The 19,894-nt window shown below is 50.0% G+C and overlaps 1 protein-coding gene across 3 annotated transcripts in view; it reads left to right on the top strand.

The window, feature by feature from the left end:
- Positions 1–471: 471 nt before the first annotated feature.
- Positions 472–19,894, top strand: part of camta2 (calmodulin binding transcription activator 2) — a 24,617-nt gene continuing 5,194 nt past the window's right edge. The window contains exons 1-20 of one of the 3 annotated variants that reach the window (XM_071459279.1): positions 472–736; positions 901–990; positions 2,184–2,275; positions 4,740–4,843; positions 5,552–5,619; positions 5,716–5,851; positions 5,953–6,024; positions 6,750–6,897; positions 7,799–7,927; positions 8,027–8,237; positions 8,388–9,450; positions 10,500–11,180; positions 12,043–12,169; positions 12,406–12,540; positions 16,449–16,618; positions 18,549–18,739; positions 18,894–18,972; positions 19,080–19,368; positions 19,448–19,675; positions 19,757–19,894. The exon at positions 19,757–19,894 is cut by the window's right edge and continues 65 nt beyond it. In XM_071459279.1, coding sequence (XP_071315380.1) covers positions 2,242–2,275; positions 4,740–4,843; positions 5,552–5,619; positions 5,716–5,851; positions 5,953–6,024; positions 6,750–6,897; positions 7,799–7,927; positions 8,027–8,237; positions 8,388–9,450; positions 10,500–11,180; positions 12,043–12,169; positions 12,406–12,540; positions 16,449–16,618; positions 18,549–18,739; positions 18,894–18,972; positions 19,080–19,368; positions 19,448–19,675; positions 19,757–19,894 — 4,003 coding nt within the window. In that variant the 5' untranslated portion in view covers positions 472–736; positions 901–990; positions 2,184–2,241. The other 2 variants (XM_071459281.1, XM_071459280.1) reach the window with 2 other exon arrangements.

The following is a 19,894-nucleotide window of genomic DNA, read 5'->3' as shown; positions in this document are numbered from 1 at the left end:
TGGAGCCAGAAAGATTCATGTGTGGCATTAAAACACATTTATCTTTAATTATTATGATTATTATTGTTGCTGTTATTGATAATAATCACCTTTATTATTATTATGGGCAGTATGACGTGTCGTATGTCCACAGAGTCTCAGTTACTATGGTAACTGGTAAGCAGGTTAGCTTCACAGAGTAAGTTACCATGGTTATTGAGCCAGACTTAAAGATTTCAGTTTCTGGAACAGAAAACCCAGAGTTTCCTTAAAATCAGGATTAAGAACCTGATATTTCACTAAACCCACTTTCTGGAATAGACCTCAGAGGCCTGTACTACAAAGTCAGCTCAACATAGCCAGGACATCCCAACACTGACCTGATGACCTGTTGTATGAAGCCGGTTATCAACCAGCTCAGTGAACCCTGGGTTTACCTGCCCAGGTATGAGCGTGTTCTTCACCCAACAAACAGCTCTACAGCGCCACTAGTGGCCAGAACTCCTTAATGTAAAATATACAACTTGTGGGTTTCTGAGTGACGTCATGAGTCAGATGGGCGCGCAGGTGACAGGAACTACAGCGACGGCAGAGTCACACAGGTGAGAACAGGGGAAAGGTTCCTCATCACAGACGCACGTCAGCTGTTAGCTCCAGACCTCTGAAGAACCTGCCGGGACAAACACCTGTGCTACGGTAACACACCTGTGTGGGTCACAGGCTGTGACCTCGACATTGCTCCGGCCCTGTGTTTGATGTGTGTATATTTTAGTGCTGCTGTGTTTCCTTCCCCCACAACTTAAAATGTGATTTTTTTTAAATTTAATTTAATTTTTACATTAATCGTCTTTTTGTTGTCGTTTTGGATGTGACCCTTCGGGCCACTTCAGGGACTCATAAATAATATTTGTTTATCCATAGATAAATATCTGTAGGACAGAGCCCCTCCTCCCCGTGAGTACGCACTGACGTCAGAGCAAGAGAAGATGGCGGCTGTGCTGAAGGCGGAAGGTAAGGGGGCTTTAACTGTTCTGAGCACCTCCTGTCCGCGCCTGTCTGCCGCTGCTTGGACCAGGTTATTGTGCACGGTATCCTCGGGGAATATTACCCACTGACTGGCTCGGGTTGGCACATTTTAACCCGGAGGCACAGCCTCGCAGCCCGGGTCTCGGAGCTGTTTATTCGCTGCTGATTCGGACTTAGCCTCGGTGGCTAACGCTAGCCGGCTAGCTCAGCAGCTAAACTGGAAAACATTCCTGTTGTTTATTGATTAGTGAATTAATGTTACTTGTTCTGTTGGTGTAGTCCAGCATGGCTGTGGTGTGATGGAAGTTAGTGTAGGGTTGAAAGCTGCTGTCGCACCGCTGAATGTTGTAATGATATGACACCAACAAGCCCAACGTTAGCATTAGCGGCCCGAGAGGGGCTGAGCTCCTGCAGGCGGGGGGGGGGCTCCGGGAGGCGGCCACAGCAGCCAGGCGAGTCCGCGGTCTGAGCTCGGCCTCCGGGAAATAAGAGTGTTCATGTGGGTGGATGGAAGCTGAGAGACAGAGCTACGATCACCTGTCACTGCGAAAGCTGCAGCGATCAGTCCGTTAGTCGGTTAGCTGATAATATAAAAACTATTATTGTGATAATTAATTCAGTTCTATTCAAATATCTGGTTCAGCCTCTCATGATAGTACTTTCTACTTTTCATCGTCGTCTCGTTAATGTGAAAATGTTGAAATAGAGTTCAGAGTTAAAGACCTCAGACTGTGAATGGTATTAAAAATATTCCATAGACTAAATCATTAATTGATTAGTTGATAAAATAATATTGATATTGATAATAATCATTGTTTGGGGTTCAGTCGCGCTGTGTTAACACTGTGTGTTTGACAGGTGTGTAACTGACACAGTACCAGTGTTGGGGTTGTGTGGCTGCATGTAAAAATCGAGTGTTATATAACCACACACACACAAACGCAGACTAACATTCACTGTCAGACACACAGTCTCTTTCTCCATTTAAAGTGTGTGCAAATTCAGCTGTTGCTAGGCAACAGGGACCTATTGAAGGTGTGTGTGTGTGAGAGAGTGAGTGAGTGAGTGAGTGAGTGAAAGAATGATGCTTGTGTCCTGTAGCACACCTTGTTGTTTCTGATTGATCAGACTATTGACTGATTGTGTTTCTGTGTGTGTGTGTGTGTGTGTACACGCAGCGGGGCAGTGCAGGCGGTCGTGTGTTGTGTGAGACTCATCCTACATGGACTTGTCACCATGAGCAACAAGGAGATGGTTTCCACGGAGACAGGTCAGTCCCATCCACCTGTCAGACATTGTGAGGGCGCTCACACCTGCGCACAGACAGCTCCCGTTCTGTTTCTATGGTAACCACCTGGTGCTGATGATGTCAGAGACTCCAGGTCCTCATGTGTGGAGTTCTGATTCTTTGAGGCTGATTTTAATTGTAACTGAAGCTAAATCAGAATCAGAATCAATTTTATTGCCAAGTATGTTTCACATATAAGGAATTTGTTCTGGTGATTGGTGCAGTTGGAGGTTCTTGGAGGTTCTTGTAAACAACAGGTTTACACAGGTTTAGTTTCTGCCTGTATGTGGGAATCAGGTGGACCATCACATGGTCAGAGTGGCCCAGTGCAGCCCGGGGGACGGCGTGATAAGCTCCACTGATTGTGGGGTAACAGTGGTCCAGAGTGTTCCCCTCTCTGGTCGGGCAATTAACAAACTGTATTTGGGCAGTTCGTGGCTGAGGTTACCTTTGTTAAAGTCACCAAGGACAATAACTACGGAGTCCGGGTTGGTCCGCTCCACACACAGTATCTGCTGTGGCCTGTGGTGGGATGGAAACACCGACCAGGATGAATGAGGTGAACTCACGGGGGGAGTAGAAGGGCCTGCAGTTTATGATGAAAGTCTCCAGGTCAGGAGAACAGTGCTGCAGGATCACTGTCACGTCTCTGCACCAGCCACTGTTAGCATAAAAACACATTCCTCCACCTTTCGTTCTGCCGGACAGCTCTGTGTCGCGATCCGCTCTGAAGAGCTGGAAGCCGGCCAGCTCCAGCGCAGAGTCCGGATCGATCCACACAGCCACGTCTCCGTGAAGCACAGGACGGAAGATGAAGAAAAGTCTCTGTTCTTCTGCACCAGTAGCTGAAGTTCATCCAGCTTGTTGGGCAGTGAACGCACCTTGGAGAGAGAGATACCTGGGAGCGGTGTGCGGAGTCCGCGCCGGCGGAGACGCGCATGCGCACCGGCACATTTTCCTCTCCTCCGGCGTTTCACTGCGAGAGCAACGGTCAGTGCACCTCTGACCAAAATGTCCAATAATCCCACAGGTGAGTCGAGAAAGGTGGAAAAAATCCTCTGGAGCTGTTTCTCTGATGTTAATGAGCTCTTCTCTGGTGAAAGAGCTCCGGAAACCAAAGCAGAAACTGAATTTACAAAGAAAATAAGGTGAAAAAGTGCGCACCAACACACCGAGGCAGCCATCCGCGGCACCATGGCAACAGGATCAAATCTGCAAAATGTTAGTGAGTGTGTTCACATGGACCTGAGGCTGATCCTGTTTTCGATCATCCTCAGGATCTGAGGTTTTCCTGGAGCACAGGGAAACCTGGACCCGTGTGTCCCTGTGTTTGTGATAGATACTAGTATGTTGTGGTTTCTGCTGTTTGTGCAGGTGTCTGTGATCTGTACATGTTAATCTGACATTCCTGTGGCTGAAGCCACTTTGGCTTATAGCAGCTTTAGAACCATACACAGTGCAGTGTGTACATGCTGTACATACATTTACCTGACCTGTGTCAGTGTACCTGTTGGGAAGCCAGCCTCCTGTAACCAGTCTGCAATTCCTCAGAATGAATTTAAGTTACCAAGTACACCGACATCTCCCTGCTGACATCGTTTGTGTGTCTGTTGGCTTGGTGAAGGTATTCAGCGTTGTTCACCTGTAACAGCATCCTGGTTTCTTTCACCGGGACGAGGGCTCATCTACGTTTCTAAACTCAGGATATGATGTTTACATCTACCAACCAAGACACTCGAGCCATGTGAGCACAGTCATTTTCAGACTCAGTTTGTTTTCTGTGTTTTCTGCTGAACCCAGCTGAACTCAGGTGAACTCAGATGAACATGTGGGTTATTGAGAAATGACCGTCACTGGAGCATGTGAGGTTTACAGTGACAGAAACATGAAGTGAAGTCACTCTGCTGACATCAGCTTGTCTGTGATTGGTGGCAGACTGCAGTCAAACACGGTGCTGGTTCGAGCTCAGTTTTGGTAGAGGGCTGTTGTAGACTGATGTGGTGGTGACAGCCTTGTGTTGTGTGTACTAGTTGGGTGGTGATATTGTGTTGCACTTGGCTTTATGGTTTTACACCTCCTCTGTCCTAATGAAGCATTAACACAAATCATAATGAAAAGCTCCTGAATTATTGATGTAAGGTTTTGTTGTGTGTCCTGTGAAATGTGACTCACAGTTAATAACATTTTGATGTCATATTGTGTGAGGATACATATCAGTGTTGATTTAACCCACAGTCAGCCTGAACGAGGAGACGCTGTTACGTCTCATTGTTGAGCCCATTAAAAAGATAAAATCAGATTTGTGCACATTCCCAAAACTCACCTGTTGGTGCAGAACAGACACATACCTCAGGGCGAGTGGGGAAGCATCTCTCCTCGTCAGCACAACCACGACCTGTGGTGTCTCCTCGCCGAGCAGGAGATCAGTCTCTCTCTGTCTCCACAGAGAATAAAGGACAGAGGAAGGTGTTTCTTCCGAACAAGCTGCTGGAGTGTCTCCCTCGCTCGTCCAGTCTGCCTAACGAGCGGCTCCGGTGGAACACTAACGAGGTGAGTGTTTGTACTCTGACAGGAAGTTAAGAGCTCAACAGAATGGTTCAACTTCAACGTATTAGTTGAAAGGAAGAGTGTTTGGTTTTTAAATGACGTGTGGAAAATGATCTGTTCCCCTCATTCATATAATCAACTGATCTCAACAACAGCAGAGGCAGTTAGAAGGTCCTTTCACTTCAAAGTAATTTGAACATTTTAAAGACTTGAGGTGTCACAGAGTCAGATGAGCGTCTGCTGAGTCAGCAGTTCATCTCTCTGGTGATGTCATTCCTTTTAGAGGGAAGTTCAAAACATGTGTAATGCAATGAACCAGATTTCTTCTTGGTCATATGAGGTGATGAGAAAATCACAGATCACAGAAAAAAAATATTTGATTTTGAGCAGGGGCTCCCGCCCTGGAAGTCTGGGCCCCACAGAAGGGTCCCAAAATAAATGAGGGGCCACAAGATCATCAAAGGAATTAAGACAAGCTGTTTATTAGAAATGGTTGATAATTGAAGTTTTTTGACTCCAAATGAAAAATCACTGTCTGGTTGAAGACACTCTCACACCTGATGGATGGTCACAATCAGACATTCTTTTATTTTGAAGAGAAAGACCCACTTGAGTCTCAGACCCCTCCCTGAGGTGTTAACATCCAGCTGTGGTGCCTGAGAATATAAGCGGCTACTCAGACACTCAGACTCTCTGTCTCTGTTTCTGCAGGAGATCGCCTCTTACTTGATATCATTCGACAGACACGATGAGTGGCTCTCCTGCACCCTGAGAACCAGGTACACACACGGACCCACATTCACCTCAACAGACCACTCACCACGGTGAGGGGGTCGGATCAGACGCTGTTGTTCACAGGTGTTTGTGTCTCTCAGGCCGAAGAACGGCAGCATCATCCTCTACAACAGAAAGAAGGTGAAGTACAGGAAGGACGGATACTGCTGGAAGAAAAGGAAGGATGGAAAAACGACGAGAGAGGACCACATGAAGCTGAAGGTCCAGGGCATTGAGGTCTGCAGCCCCACCCCTGACTGTAGAACCACTGACTGTCTCAGCACTGTTGTCCTCTGCCATTGATGCTAATCCATGCTAACACTGATCTGCTGTTTCAGTGCCTGTATGGTTGCTACGTCCATTCCTCCATTGTGCCAACATTCCACAGACGATGCTACTGGCTGCTGCAGGTACACACACACACACACACACACACACACACACACACACACTTCTGAGGACCCTTCTTCACATGATGCTTTCTCCAGCCCCTGAACCCTACCCACCGTAGCTAAATGTCTAAACCAGTCCCTTGAAGCCCCTTTCCCACTGGTCAAAAACCTGCTAACGTCTGTCTTTTGTCGTCACACACCTGGGTCACATGACCCTGCGTCCTCCCCTTTTCCCACTGTAAGGTCTTTGAGAGCACACAGACTGTCACACACCTGTCACCTGTCCAGCACAGAGCTGTTGCACCTCAAACACCATGTGCTGCCCTCAGGGATGAGAGTGAGCTTTTAAAAACTCAGCCAACAACCCGGAGAGGAGACTGGACAGATCCATGTTATTGGTCTGCATCAGCTCGCTGTTTCTCGTGTGTGTGTGTGTGTGTGTGCGTGCGTGCGTGCGTGCGTGCGTGCGTGTGTGTCCGTCCTCCGGCAGTGTGGCAGGAGCCGGTCGCTGTTTGCAGCGGGTTAACCTGCGTCCACCTGGTCACGCTGGTGTAAAGGGAGGAAATCAGTGCAGAAAGGTCCTCGCTGTGACATCACCAGTGGTTTACATCATTTACATCACAAGCCCCTCCCCCACATGTCATACAGGAGAGAATGACACCGAACAGAAATGACAACTGGTGTGTGTGTGTGTGTGTGTGTGTGTGTGTGTGTGTGTGTGTGTGTGTGTGTGTGTGAGACAGAACCCAGACATTGTGCTGGTCCACTACCTGAACGTGCCGTCCCTGGAGGATTCTGGGAAATGCAGTCCGCTGCTTTGTGCGGTGGCGGACCGCCACGACAGTGTGAGGTGGAGTCGAGACGACCTGCTGAGCCAGCTGAAGCCCATGTGTACGTGTGTGTATGTGTGTAGTTACCTGCTGTGTGTAGTTACCTGTTGTGTGTCTGTGTGTAGTTAACTATTGTGTGTAGTTACCTGCTGTGTGTAGTTACCTGTTTTGTGTAGTTAACTGTTGTGTGTAGTTACCTGTTGTGTGTAGTTACTAGGGCTGCAACTAACGACTATTTTAATAGTCGACTAGTCACCGACTATTGAAACGATTAGTCGACTAATTGGATAATTATTAATTTTTTCTTAAATTTAGTATGAAGTTGCTTTAATTATGTAGGAAATGATAATAAATACAAGGGTACTTCAATGAAAAATGCATCTTTTATTCAACTTTGCTGCTGATTCATACAAAAAGTAAATAAAAATGCTCTCTTTTAAGGCGAAAATACGCTTATAAAATGTACAATGTACATCAAAAACAAAACGTATTGGCTTTAATGTTACTTGAATCTTACCGAGGCGAGTCAGACTCTGTTTCGTTCAACTGCCTGACGTGCTTTCTCTTTAAATGTTCGTGCATCACCGAGGTGCTGCCGTGATACACAAGCTCTGCTTTGCAAACCTTGCAAGTAATCTTTTTATTCGCCGTATCCAGGCTAAAATGCTCCCAAACTTGAGAAGGTTTGGTGGCGTAGCTGATGTGTTGGACGCCGCCATTTCTGTGTACATTACCGCGACTCTCGGCAGAGATTGTAATTGAGTGAGATGCCTCACTCTGTTGGAAAAACACGTCTGGCGACAATAGTCGACAATGGAATTCATTGTCGACTATTTCTATAATTGATTTTTGTCGACAACGTTGACGAATCGTTGCAGCCCTAGTAGTTACCTGTTGTGTGTAGTTACCTGCTGTGTGTAGTTACCTGCTGTGTGTAGTTACCTGTTGTGTGTCTGTGTCAGTTCACAGTATGAAGTGTTCAGTGGGCTCGGGTGACTTCAGTATCGAGGAGCTGGTTCAACACATCCTGGATCGACAGAGAACCAAACCACAGCCTCGCACACACACTTGTCTGTGTAACACTGCCCAGGGTAATGCACCTCACTGTGACATCACTGTGCCATCACTGTGACATCACAGACTCCACCGAGTCAGACTAACCTCCTCCTCCTGTCTGTGTGTGTGTGTAGTTTCTACAGGAGTGAACATTCCCCACCGCTGTAACAGCACCAAGCATCGCATCATCTCCCCCAAACTGCCCCCCTCCTCCTGCAGACCCTCCCCCTGCCCGCTCTCCTGCGAGGCGGGGGAGGCAGGGAGAGGAGGAGGAGGAGGAGAAGCAAAACTGCCTCACCTCCAGGCTCAGAGCAGTCCTGCATCATCTCCCTGCCCCTCCTCCACGTGAGTCGCTGTGAAGACGCTTCTGTGGCGTTCAGGCGGAGCCGTCAGTGACACGGCTCCGCTGACCACATGACATCAGTGGAACATGTTCTGACATCAGCATACCGCTAAGACCAGTCACAGTCAGTAACATGTCTTTTTGTTCTGTAGCTCCGCCTCGTCTCCGCCTCAGCCCCACAGAGCCACCATCACCATGAGTAACCACGGCAACGGCTTCTACAGCGACTGCCGCAGTAACCTGACGACAGTGGCGCTGCCCCAGAATGCTGTGATCGTCATGGCGACGACCACTGCACTCGCCGGAGGAAGAGGGAGTCAGGGGGGAGGTGGCGTAGGCGGGGCCATAGGGGAGGAGGCAGGGCAGAGGAGAAGCCTGTCACTCACCCGATCTGGCCAGTTACTACTCTCCCCCTCCCTCCCCCCTCCTGCCGGCAAGCCCACCTCCCCCTCCCCTCCCTCCTCCTCCTCCTCCTCACCTGCTCCCTCCTCCCTCCCCCCTCCTCCTGTGCAGGCACCCGGCGTGGCCACCCTCTCCCTCACCCTTCTCCCTTCTCCTGTCATTGGAGGCCTGCTCCTCACCCCTTCCTCCTCCTCAGCCTCCCTCCGCTCCCCTCCTCCTCCTGCCGCCACCTCCCCTCCTTCTCCCCCCTCCTCCCCTTCACCACCCCCGCCTCCCCCATCTCTCCCCCCTGCCTTTGACCCCGACTCCTTCCTCAACTCTCCCAAACAGGGCCAGACGTACGGCGGTCCTCCTCCTCCCTCCTCCTCCACTCCCTCCCCTGTCCTCTGCTCCTCCTCCCCTCTGTCTCCCCCCTCCCTTGCGCTCTCCCTCTCCCCCACCTCCACCCCTCCCTCCTCGGTCTCCCCTCCGTCCTCGCTCTCCTCCCTCTCTTCTTCCTCCTCCTCGGAGGCAGACAGGAGAGACTCAGCCCTCCCCCCCTCCTCCTCCTCCACTTCTTCCTCCTCCCCGCCTTCATCCACACTCCCCCCCTCCCTCTCCCTCTCTCTGTCTCCCACCTCCTCAGTGGCCCCGCCCCTCCTCCCCCTCTGCCTGGAGCTGGGAGCTCTGGGGGAATCGGAGGGAATGAGGGAGGAGGAAAAAGCAGGGAGAGATGAAGAGGAGGTGAAGGACAGAAGAGATGATGCTGACGATGAAGATGAAGATGATGATGATGAAGGCAGCGGTCCTCCCACCAAGCTGGCTCTGCTGCAGGTTGGACTCCTCACAGTTAATTCACTGATCACAAATACGTCGGACACACGCAGAGACACCTGAAGGCATCACAGTAACAGAAACTAACAAGTCAGGGTCGTCGTCCTCGTGACCTCGGCGTCTCAGTGACGCCTCGAAGGAGCTTAGTTCACCATCAGCATTCATTTGAACTCATGATTAGAATTGGTGGTCAAAGGTCAAAGGTCACTGTGACCTCACAAAACATAACTTTGGCCATAACTCATGAATTTATTCACTAATTATGGAACAATTGAACAATCACTCAAATGTCTATAAGGATAAAATTAACTGATGACATTTTTATATCCAAAAGGTCAAAGGTCATCATCATGCTCTGCAGAAACAGTTCTGTGACTCAGGAAGGAGACTGTGACCATATATTCTGTAGCTTCACTGACTGGTGGAGGAAACAACCAGAGGAGGTGACTCTAGGTGACATTTTATAGACAAAAATTATTTTACTGTAATCGAGAAAATAATCAGCTGGTTAATCAGAGAAGCAGCTCCAGCAGCCTGAGACTGAGAGGTTCAGGAAATCCTCTGTTCCACTGTCATCAGACTGTTCAACACCTCAGACAAAGACTCAAATATTCACTGAATACATTAATGAGCTGCTGGACAATCTGAATCTCCCCAAAGGATTAATAAAGTGTTTGGTCCATCAATCCCAGCCTCAGTTAGAATAAGAACCTGTGACCTGCAGCTGTTCAATGCCTGCTGCAGGTCAGAGGACCGAGTCCAGCTGATTCACTCGGTCTGTGGGGATGAGTCGTGAGGGTGTGAACAGATTCATGTTGAGGCTCCGTCTGTGCTGAAACTGAGGACTGAAGTCTGTGAGTCACCTGCTGCTCACTGTCTGCTGCTATGTCAATATGATGTTTCACTTCCCTGGATTTTAAAATGGATTGAAATCAGGAATTCACCCAAGTTTTAAAAAAAACAAAAAAACACATTTCCCACAGTTTCCTCAGTCCAGGTCTCTGTTCTATGTCACTGACGTCTCATCTCTTTATTCCTCTGTCCTTCAGCCGAGCCACACCTCCTCCACCACGTTGCCACAGCAACAGACAGGAAGTAGCGCTGCTTCGCTACTCCTGGTTTGCCAAGACTCCGCAGCCCATGCCACCCAACCAGCCAATCAGACACAGCGACAGGCTGACGGACAGCAGCCATCGGCCCTGAGACGGCCCTACAATCACCTGTCTGCACCTGGAGCCCTGTCCCCGGCTCAGGTATCCCATCAGCCCCTGGTGCTGCAGCAGTCGTCGCTTTTTGCCAGTGCTAAAGCTAATGCGGTGTCCACCCCCGCTGTTGTCGCCATGGCTACTGATGATGTGGCAACGCCGCCAATTCAGGTGAAGGAGGAGAGCAGGCAGGGCTATGACTCCGAGGACACCTGCATGGACACACACCTGGAGGAGGAGGCAGAGCCCTGCGAGCGGGGAGGGGAGGAGCTCGATATCTCCTTCGACAGCCAGTTCCCTGACCTCATCTCTGACCTCATCACCGAGGAGGCCAATCCTGTTGCAGCTCAGCCCATCGCTGCCACGCCAAACCCGGCTGTGTTCCCAGCGGGGGTCCGATACATGGTGCCCCCCCAGCCCTCACCCTCCTCCTCCTTCCTGCCCTTCCCTCACCCGCTGCCCTCCTCCTCCTCCACCCGCCTTGCCTCCATCACTGACTTCTCCCCAGAGTGGTCCTACCCTGAGGTAATTAATCTCCAATAATCACTTACAGAGCTGTGATCAACAGCCAATTAACTATTTGTTGGTAATTGATCATTCAGTCAAATATTTGCAGGTTCCACTTGTGAATATTTCATGTTTTTCTTTGTCACGTCAACAGGAAAATGAATAGTTTAGTTTAGACAATACAAAATATTGGAAGACATTAAGTTGAGCTGTGGGAAAGAAGAACAGGCCTTTATCAGCTGTTTGACATGTTACAGACTGAACGATTAATCAGCTGATTGGAACCAGTGAACATCCTGCTGAGAAATCATTCATTGATCATCAGAATAGTTGCAGGTTAAACTGACTGCAGCTTGAATTTTCAGTACACGGTGAACATTATGATAGAAATAAGGTAGGTTTGCACAAGTGTAGGACACTATATAGACCACAATACAGGTCTGGAGTTTATAGAGAACAATCGCATCATTGATGAGAAATGTCTCAACTGCTCAGCTCCACCGTCACACTGAGCTGCAGAGTGGCTGTCTGCTGCCTGTCCACCAGAGGGCAGCAGTGTGTGGCTGATCAGTCAGGCCCCACTGAGACGGAAACACTGGAGACGCCAAGATCACACAGTTACAGGCCAGTTACAGACCAGTTACAGACCATACAGGCCAGTTACAGACCAGTTACAGGTTGTGGTGAATCCCTGGATCACAGACTGTTTATCTGTTTGGTTGAACTGGTCATAAATCAGAGGTCAGAGGTCAAAGACCTGATGTAACCTCAGTGTTGACTTTTCTACAAAGAATTAACCATCATGTAGCAGCTACTTCATCTGTTGGTGTATAACCCATCTCCTCTGTGTGTGTGTGTGTGTGTGTATGTGCGCGCTCAGGGAGGTGTGAAGGTGCTGATAACAGGACCGTGGAGTGAGCTGTCAGGTCGGTACTCGTGTGTTTTCGATCAGAGCACCGTCCCTGCTTCGCTGATCCAGCCTGGAGTGCTGCGCTGCTACTGCCCTGGTACACACACACACAGTGTACACACACACACAGTTCTGTCTGGTGGTGGTGCTGATTGGTCGGAGGGGGTCATGTGTCTGGAGTTCAGATGTCAGGTCTCCTTCAGTCATGTGACCCCGAGGACGTCTGTTGTGTAGTTGTTGAGAGAAACACAGCCACATTAAAAAGCAGCGCAGTGCAGTGAGCAGTGAAATGTGCCGTCTGATCGACGATGTGCTCTGTGTCCGCTCTTTCAGCACACGAGGCCGGGCTGGTGTGTCTGCAGGTTCTGGAGTCCGGAGGCTCGGTGTCTTCTTCGGTCCTGTTCGAGTACCGAGCGAGGAACGCCAGCTCCCTGCCCAGCTCTCAGCTCGACTGGCTCTCACTGGACGGTCAGACACTGCCCCTCCCCCACACCTCACAGTCAGCACGCCACATCAAACCAAAACCACACCAGATAGGATTCACAGGCTAAAGAGCACCAGTGAAAGTGACCCCAACAGAGTCTCTACTTCCTGGTTCTCTGGTTAGAAACTAGAGCCTCTCCTCCCCAGAGTCAGACCTGAGTCAGACCTAAGTCAGACCTGAACCACATGTGGATGTGGTTCAGTGTGACCTCACTTCCTGAGGATATCATCAGAATAAAACTTACACTGCAGACAGGAGCTGATCACAGCCGATCACAGCTGCTGGTGATGAGACAGGTTGTAGCAGCTGACTCACTAATATGGAAACTGTTAGTTCAGGTTAATTATTTATTGAACCAGGACGATGCAGTTTAACAAAGAGTTTACAGCTGTAACAGGGTCAGTTTCCATCCTGATAAAACCACCACAGACCACAGACATGGAGGTAGAGTAAAATACTGTATGGAAATGTATTGATTGTGATGTTCAGTCTAAGAGATGACAATAACAACACAACAAAACAAACAGACAAACAGCTGATATCATACATTTAGCTGAAGATGTTCAGAGGGGACAACAGCTGTCAATGTGCACAGCTCTGTTCTCAGCAGCTCTGAAACGAGTTACTGTGTGTGTGTGTGTGTGTGTGTGTGTGTGTGCGTGCGCGCTTGTGTGCATGCATGCATCCTCCTCCTTCTCTGCCATCTCCTGATTATCTACATCAGAGCTCCACTCAGACCTCTTAGTTACACACACACACATACACACATACACATATACACACACACACACACACACACTCTTGAGTTGTGCACTTTGTTAATATTAAAGAAGTCTTTACACAAACACAACAGCTGGGGGTCGGCCCGTCAGTGGGGCTCCACTGGGGGGACTGTGAGTGGTCAGGAAGAGGGGTGGATGGGGGGGGGGGGGGGGGGTTTAGTGGCAGGGGCCACAGGAGCAGCACCACCATCAGGAGAGAGAGAGACAGAGAGAGAGAGAGAGAGACAGACAGAGACAGAGGAGCGGTGTGTGTTGGCAGGCTGCCTGCCCTCTGCTCTCTCCTCCCAGGAATCCACTTTATCCCTTCATCTCTCTCCGTCCGTCTGTGATTGATGGGGTGGAGCTGTTTTCCACTGTCATCACCTGCACACACACACACACACACACACTCACTCACTCACTCACTCTCAGTCATCAGGACCTGCTGCTATTTCTGACTCTGACTGAAGCTGTTTGAACCTCACACACAACACACACACACACACACAGGGTGGGGGCTCAGTGGTATTTCATAGACTCATTCAGGCTCTGTCATCGTTTCAGAAACCAAAGCTTCAGCTCAGATCAATGATCAGACAGAAATCCTCCAGTTTTTAATGAAGCTAATCAATGTTGATGACCTGAACATGAATCTATGACATTAATATTAACTCAAGACTCAGACTGATAAAAACAGATGAAAACCTGTGGACACAACCTTTCACAGTTTCCAGAAGAAGGTGTATAAACTGTATAAAAAGTGAGCACACTCTCAGAGTCAGACTGGCCGACCAGAGGAAGTCATCATCTCTGATGTCATGGTTCATTAACCCACTGAGGAGCAGAGGCTGCAGAACTTAATTCACAGTGCTGCTGTTTTTAGTTTCTTTCAGTATCGCAGTGAAACAGTGACATCATGACACCACTAACACTGCCACTGCCAGTTACAAGCTAACAAACAACATAAATAAAAGATGCTAACTACGCTAACAGTTCTTATCCGGCTGCTAGTCTGTGGTTCTGGTCTCAACAGGCTCCTCATCTGAGTCTGGGTCTGACTGAGGCTCCAACATGAGGCTGAGTCTCTGATGTTTCCTCCTCTAACATCTTCATCCTCTCTGCTCTTTCACCTGGACACCTGGAGCCAGCAGGTGGTCTGTCTCTCTCTCTTTCTCTCTGTCTCTCTCTCTCTCTCTCTCTCTTTCTCTCTGACTCTGTCTCTGTCTCTCTCTCTCTCTCTCTCTCCCTGTTGGGGGGGGGTTCAGGCTCAGATCCAGGAATGTCACACAGTCAGTTGAGACGCACTATTACCCCCCTCCCCTTCTCTCCCACCCCTCCCTCACTGTGGATTTCCCACCATGCCTTGCTGCTGTGTTTGGACGTCCAGTCTGCAGACTGCACCAGACGACTGAGCACAAGCTGCACTGTCTCTCTGTCTCTCTCTCTGGCTTTAACTTGAACTGATCCTCGCACGGCCGCTCAGTGTGCTTCCTGAGACTGTGTGTGAGTGTGTGAGTGTGTGTGTGACTTCTCATCAGCTCATCGTCGCTGCACAATTTAAGATCAAGTGTGTGTGTTAACTTATTCTTCGACATCATAATGTACCCAAAATGCTCCTCACCTGTGCTCGCCCACTGTGACACTGAGTGAGAGAGAGAGAGAGAGAGAGAGATGATTTGTACAAAGACACAGACAGAAGATGGACCAACAACAACGAGGCGAGACACAGCAACAGCACGGTAGGACGTGTGTGTGTGTGTGTTTAGTATAGGTTGTCATGGTTACACAGCTGCTCAGTAACCACAGCAACCACCTACAGCTAGGTTGACGCAATGAAATGAGTGTTTTTACGATGAGGTGTTTTATAAAGGTTCAGTCACGTGATCATGAAGCAGCGTCGTCACTGTCACAGTTCAGCCGATTGATCATGTGACAAGTCGATCGACCAATGGATCACATGACGGGTCGATCGACTGATAGATCATGTGACGGGTCTCTGCAGCGGAACCACAGCTGAACGAACGAACCATTGACACCCAGCAGGTGTGCAGGTGTTGGTGGTACCTGCTGTGGACAGTAACACGTTTCTCTCAGCAGACCGTCGTCAGGGAGCCCAGCCCCTCTGTTATACAGTCTGGTCACAGGATGAGACGACGGGCCCCTGGGCACAGACAGGTGAAAGCCCCTCCCCCGCCACACCCCCACCCCACCTGGACTGACAGACTGACAGAGACACAAAACAACAAATGACACAACATCCCTGTGGCTGTTTCACGACTGAAAGATCAAAGCAGAAGAGACAACTGTAGCAGCCAGGGAGTCCCCCGTGTGTGTGTGCGTGTGTGTGCGTGTGTGTGTGTGTGCGTGCGTGCGTGTGTGTGTGTGTGTGTGTGTGTGTACTCCAGGTCACAGTGTATCAGGCTATATTAGGGAGTCTGCTTTTATTTCCTCTCACACTGACTGTGCCAGGCGGCAGGGCGATTGAAGTCAGTCGAGATAGTTTCCATTTGAAACTGTGTGTGTGTGTGTGTCTGTGTGTGTGTGCGCGTGTCTTTGTCTTTCTGTTGTTGGTTTTGGTTTGAAACCATCATTGTTAGGACGTCTTATCTGGTCCTCACAGTGTGTGTGTGTGTGTGTGTGTGTGTGTGTGTGTCTCTGTGTGTGTGTCTTAAAACAGCTATGTTGGAGGGGAGTTTTCTATTCTCCTGGTTAGAGCTGTTGAGCTGTTAACACACACTCACTGTTGTTTTTTTTTTCAGCCAATCAGATCAGTTTTTGGGTGGTTGACTTGCAGCTGATTGGTTAAAGATTTCATGTTTGATTGACAGCAGCGTCCAGTTTAAAACACATCATTATTTTGCTCATGATGTCACAGTGATGCCATTGATCTGCAGGTGTGGAGTTTACCAGCAGTGAGTCTCCAATGAAAGACAGGTGGCAAGTGCATGATGGGAAATGTGAGGTCCAGTGTTTGTGGACTCAGGAGGCGTTGGTCCTGGTTTTAGTGTGGGAGTGGTGCCGATCAGCTGACTCACCTGTGTGTGTTGATGAGTGAGGTGAGCAGTGAGTCTGTCACTGTGTGTTGTTTCTGTGGTCGAGGAGGTCTCACTCTGTGTGTTTTCTGTCTGCAGATAACCAGTTCAGGATGTCCATCCTGGAGCGTCTGGAGCAGATGGAGCGCAGGATGGCAGAGATGGCCGCACGCGACAACAACTACCAGCAACAACAACAACATCAACAGCAGCACGGCAACCAGCTGGCAACGCCCCCTCCTCCACCCCTACCTGAGGACCACGAACAGGTGAGGATGGTGAAATAAGGTGTGAAGAGTGAGTTTCAGTCAGTGGCTGTGTGAACAAGGTGAGTGTCTTCACACAGCTGTAGACCAGACTAAACTGAGGCTGACACACCTCAACATGTTTGATTTGAGTCTCAGATCCTGACCCTCCATGTCAGACCAGAGACAGTAGTGTCTCCGTGTCTTCATGACCCAGATAACCACGGTGGCAGCTCAGTCCTCACTCGAAGCTGCAGAGGCCTGTCCACAACACAGACAGACTTCACAGACTCAAACTCACTTTGTCCAGTTTTATTCTCTCATGAGGGGCACTGGTGAAACAGGACGTTTTACAGAGTCATTTAAAACAGACCATGCAGATGAAAGGGCTCCTGTGTGTATCACACCTGAGCAGGTGCTCAGCCAATCACATGACGGTGACTGGAGACTTTGGCTGAGCAAATCAGAAGAACAAATTAACCTGAATGGAAAAATCAATTTAAAACATCTCTGCAGTCTGACCTCTGCTGAACCGAGCTGCAGAGACTCTACCTCTCTCTCCCTCTCTCTCTGATGTCATGGGGAATTTGGCAGATGGAGTCGTGGAGTTAAAATAGACTCAATGTGACAGGGATAGACAGAGAGAGAGACTTGACCTTAACTAAAACAATTAGAGCTACAACAGCTTCACCTCTCACCACTCTGCTGCTGCTCATTTCAACTCTAACGTGGACTCTGGTCACAGGATCTACGGGTCTTGAAAAGTCTTAAAAGGCCTTAGAAGTTATTGAAAAGTGTTGAGTCTTGTTCACTTCCATCCATTTAACTCACTCATCTGTGGGCTCATTGAATTCATGACGTCGTGCAGCTTTTCCTCTGGGGGAACGTCTCCATCGTGCACCTGATTGTTTGACTTCTCTCACCCAGAGGCGTGTGGAGGAGTTTCCACCGGAGTGATACCAAGCACCTGAACAGAGACTGATAGAGGCTCTGGGGAGGATAATTTACAGGATACACTACATGCTGTGGTACTACACACAGCCGGTGGTGATGACGGGTGCAGTGCGAGGCTGTTTCTGTGGAGGGAGGAAATCACAGTGTCGTCAGCATATGGGTGGATTTTAGCTTGAATGTCCCCACAGAGAGCTCCAACATACTTCCACCTTCACAAGTTGAACGCTTGTGTTTGAACCGTGACGCTGTAAACAGGAAACACTGAGGCTGATGTCAGTCAGCTGGACTGCAGGCGGCATCATCTCCCCCGTGTGTGGCGACAGATTATAGAAGCTGCTGTACAGATGATTACTGAATATTGATCCACTATCAGACGGGCGCCTTTAATCTTCACCGTCACAGGTCAGCGTGTGGGCGTGGCCTGAGCTGCAGCGTCAGTTGTGCGCTGTGTTTGTGCAGCAGCAGCTGTCTGAGTGTGGGACAGAGGACTGACAGCTGGGTGGTGTGATGACAGCAGGTGTCTCCACGGTTACACCCGTGAGATCACAGAGACGCTGCTGCTCGCTCTCTCCGCCGTCAGTCATTTATAGCCTCACTCACCCATGTGTGTCACACACAGAGCGGGTGGGGGGGGGGGGTGGTGTGTATATGCCAGGGAGAATCAGAGGGGAAAAACTGGAGGGGGGCAGTTATGAATGTAATGTTTCCTACCAGCTGGGAAGAGGTGGTGGGGGGGCAGAGGGTGGGGGTGGGGGCAATTCCTGCAGAGATGATTGATCATTAACATGAATCAGTCGACAGTTTTCAGCTTCATAAATAATAATTTGTTGTATGAAGATGTCACCCTGAGCTCTGGGAAAACTATTGATTAATCACCTGATTAATCAATATATTGATCACAAGATTGTTGATCTTTAACTGTGGCCCCACAGAGCTCTGAGTGACATCACTGTTGTTACAGCTGTGTGTGACATCACTGTCTCTGTCTCTGTCCTCTCAGTGGTTTGAGAAGAGGATTGTGGGAGTGTGTGAGCGAATGATGAGGGTAGGACAATGGGGAGGAGGAGGAGGAGGAGGAGGAGGAGGAGGAGAGAGGCTTCATCACTCCGTCCGTCACCGTGGGATGACACTGCTCCACCTGGCTGCTGCACAGGGATACACACACCTGATACACACTCTAATCCACTGGAGGTACACACACACACACACACACACACAGTTACACACAGCTGCACACACACACAGTTGCACACACAGTTGCACACACTCTCTCACACACACACACACACACACACACACACACACACACACCCCTGATCTGACTGTAGTTGTGTGTCTGCTGCAGGAGTGTTAACAGCGACAGTTTGGACCTGGAACAGGAAGTCGATCCTCTCAATGTCGACCACTTCTCCTGCACCCCGCTGGTAAAACACGCACACCACAGTACCATCAGTGCTGTTGCCATGGTTACCAGCAGTTGTAACACACCGGCAGTGTTTGTGATCACTTTCCTGTGTCGTCTGTGTTCCAGATGTGGGCGTGCGCTCTGGGCCACCAGAGGGCGGCGGAGCTCCTCTACAGCTGGAACAGTCTGGCTCTGGGGATCCCCGATTCGCTGGGACGCCTGCCGCTCGCCGTCGCCCGCTCCCGAGGACACACCCGTCTCGCCACGGCACTGGAGGAGCTGCACACGCATCGCACGCACATGCATGCACATGCAGTGCCCAGAGACACGCACGCGTCTCAAGCAGACACGCACACACCAGCCACGCCGCGGCCACAGCTGCCGCCGTCACCTCTGTCAACCAGCCCAGACACAGGTAACACACCTGCTGCTGATCATGTGACAGGATCCCAAAACTCGGATTGGCTCTAACATCTCCCCTCTCCCTCCTCCAGGTCTGAGCTCCTCCAGCAGCCTCCCCTCCCCCAGTGACCCCCCCTCCCCCTCCCCGAGCTCCGCCTACTCTAGTGGCCCCGCCCCCATGGACACATCCCCTTCCTCTCCCTTTTCTCCTTCTTCTTCCTCCTCCTCCTCCTCACTGCCTGTGTCCCCTCCCTCTGCCTCCTCTCTCTCCCTGTCCTCCGTCCGTCCTGCGTCCATGTGGGGGGAGGAGCCTAACACAGGTAATGTGACTGCTCAGCTTGAATCATGTGTCTGTCGCTGACTGAGGTGACTGCTCATTTTTATCACCTTCGATCTCGCAGGTTTGAAGCCCAGAGGTTCGAGAGACTCTCCTCTCTACCTCATGGACTACGAGAGCGCCTCCCCCAGCCACACACACGCTTACACGCCGGCCGGGCGGCGCTCGCACGCGGCGGCAACGTTCGAGGAGCAGCTGCTGA

This window comes from Trachinotus anak, unplaced genomic scaffold (assembly GCF_046630095.1).
Source record: "Trachinotus anak isolate AG129_WGS33_773 ecotype Australia unplaced genomic scaffold, CSIRO_AGI_Tana_v1 ptg000023l, whole genome shotgun sequence".
Lineage (NCBI taxonomy): Eukaryota > Metazoa > Chordata > Actinopteri > Carangiformes > Carangidae > Trachinotus > Trachinotus anak.
This window is presented reverse-complemented; position numbering and strand designations above follow the sequence as displayed.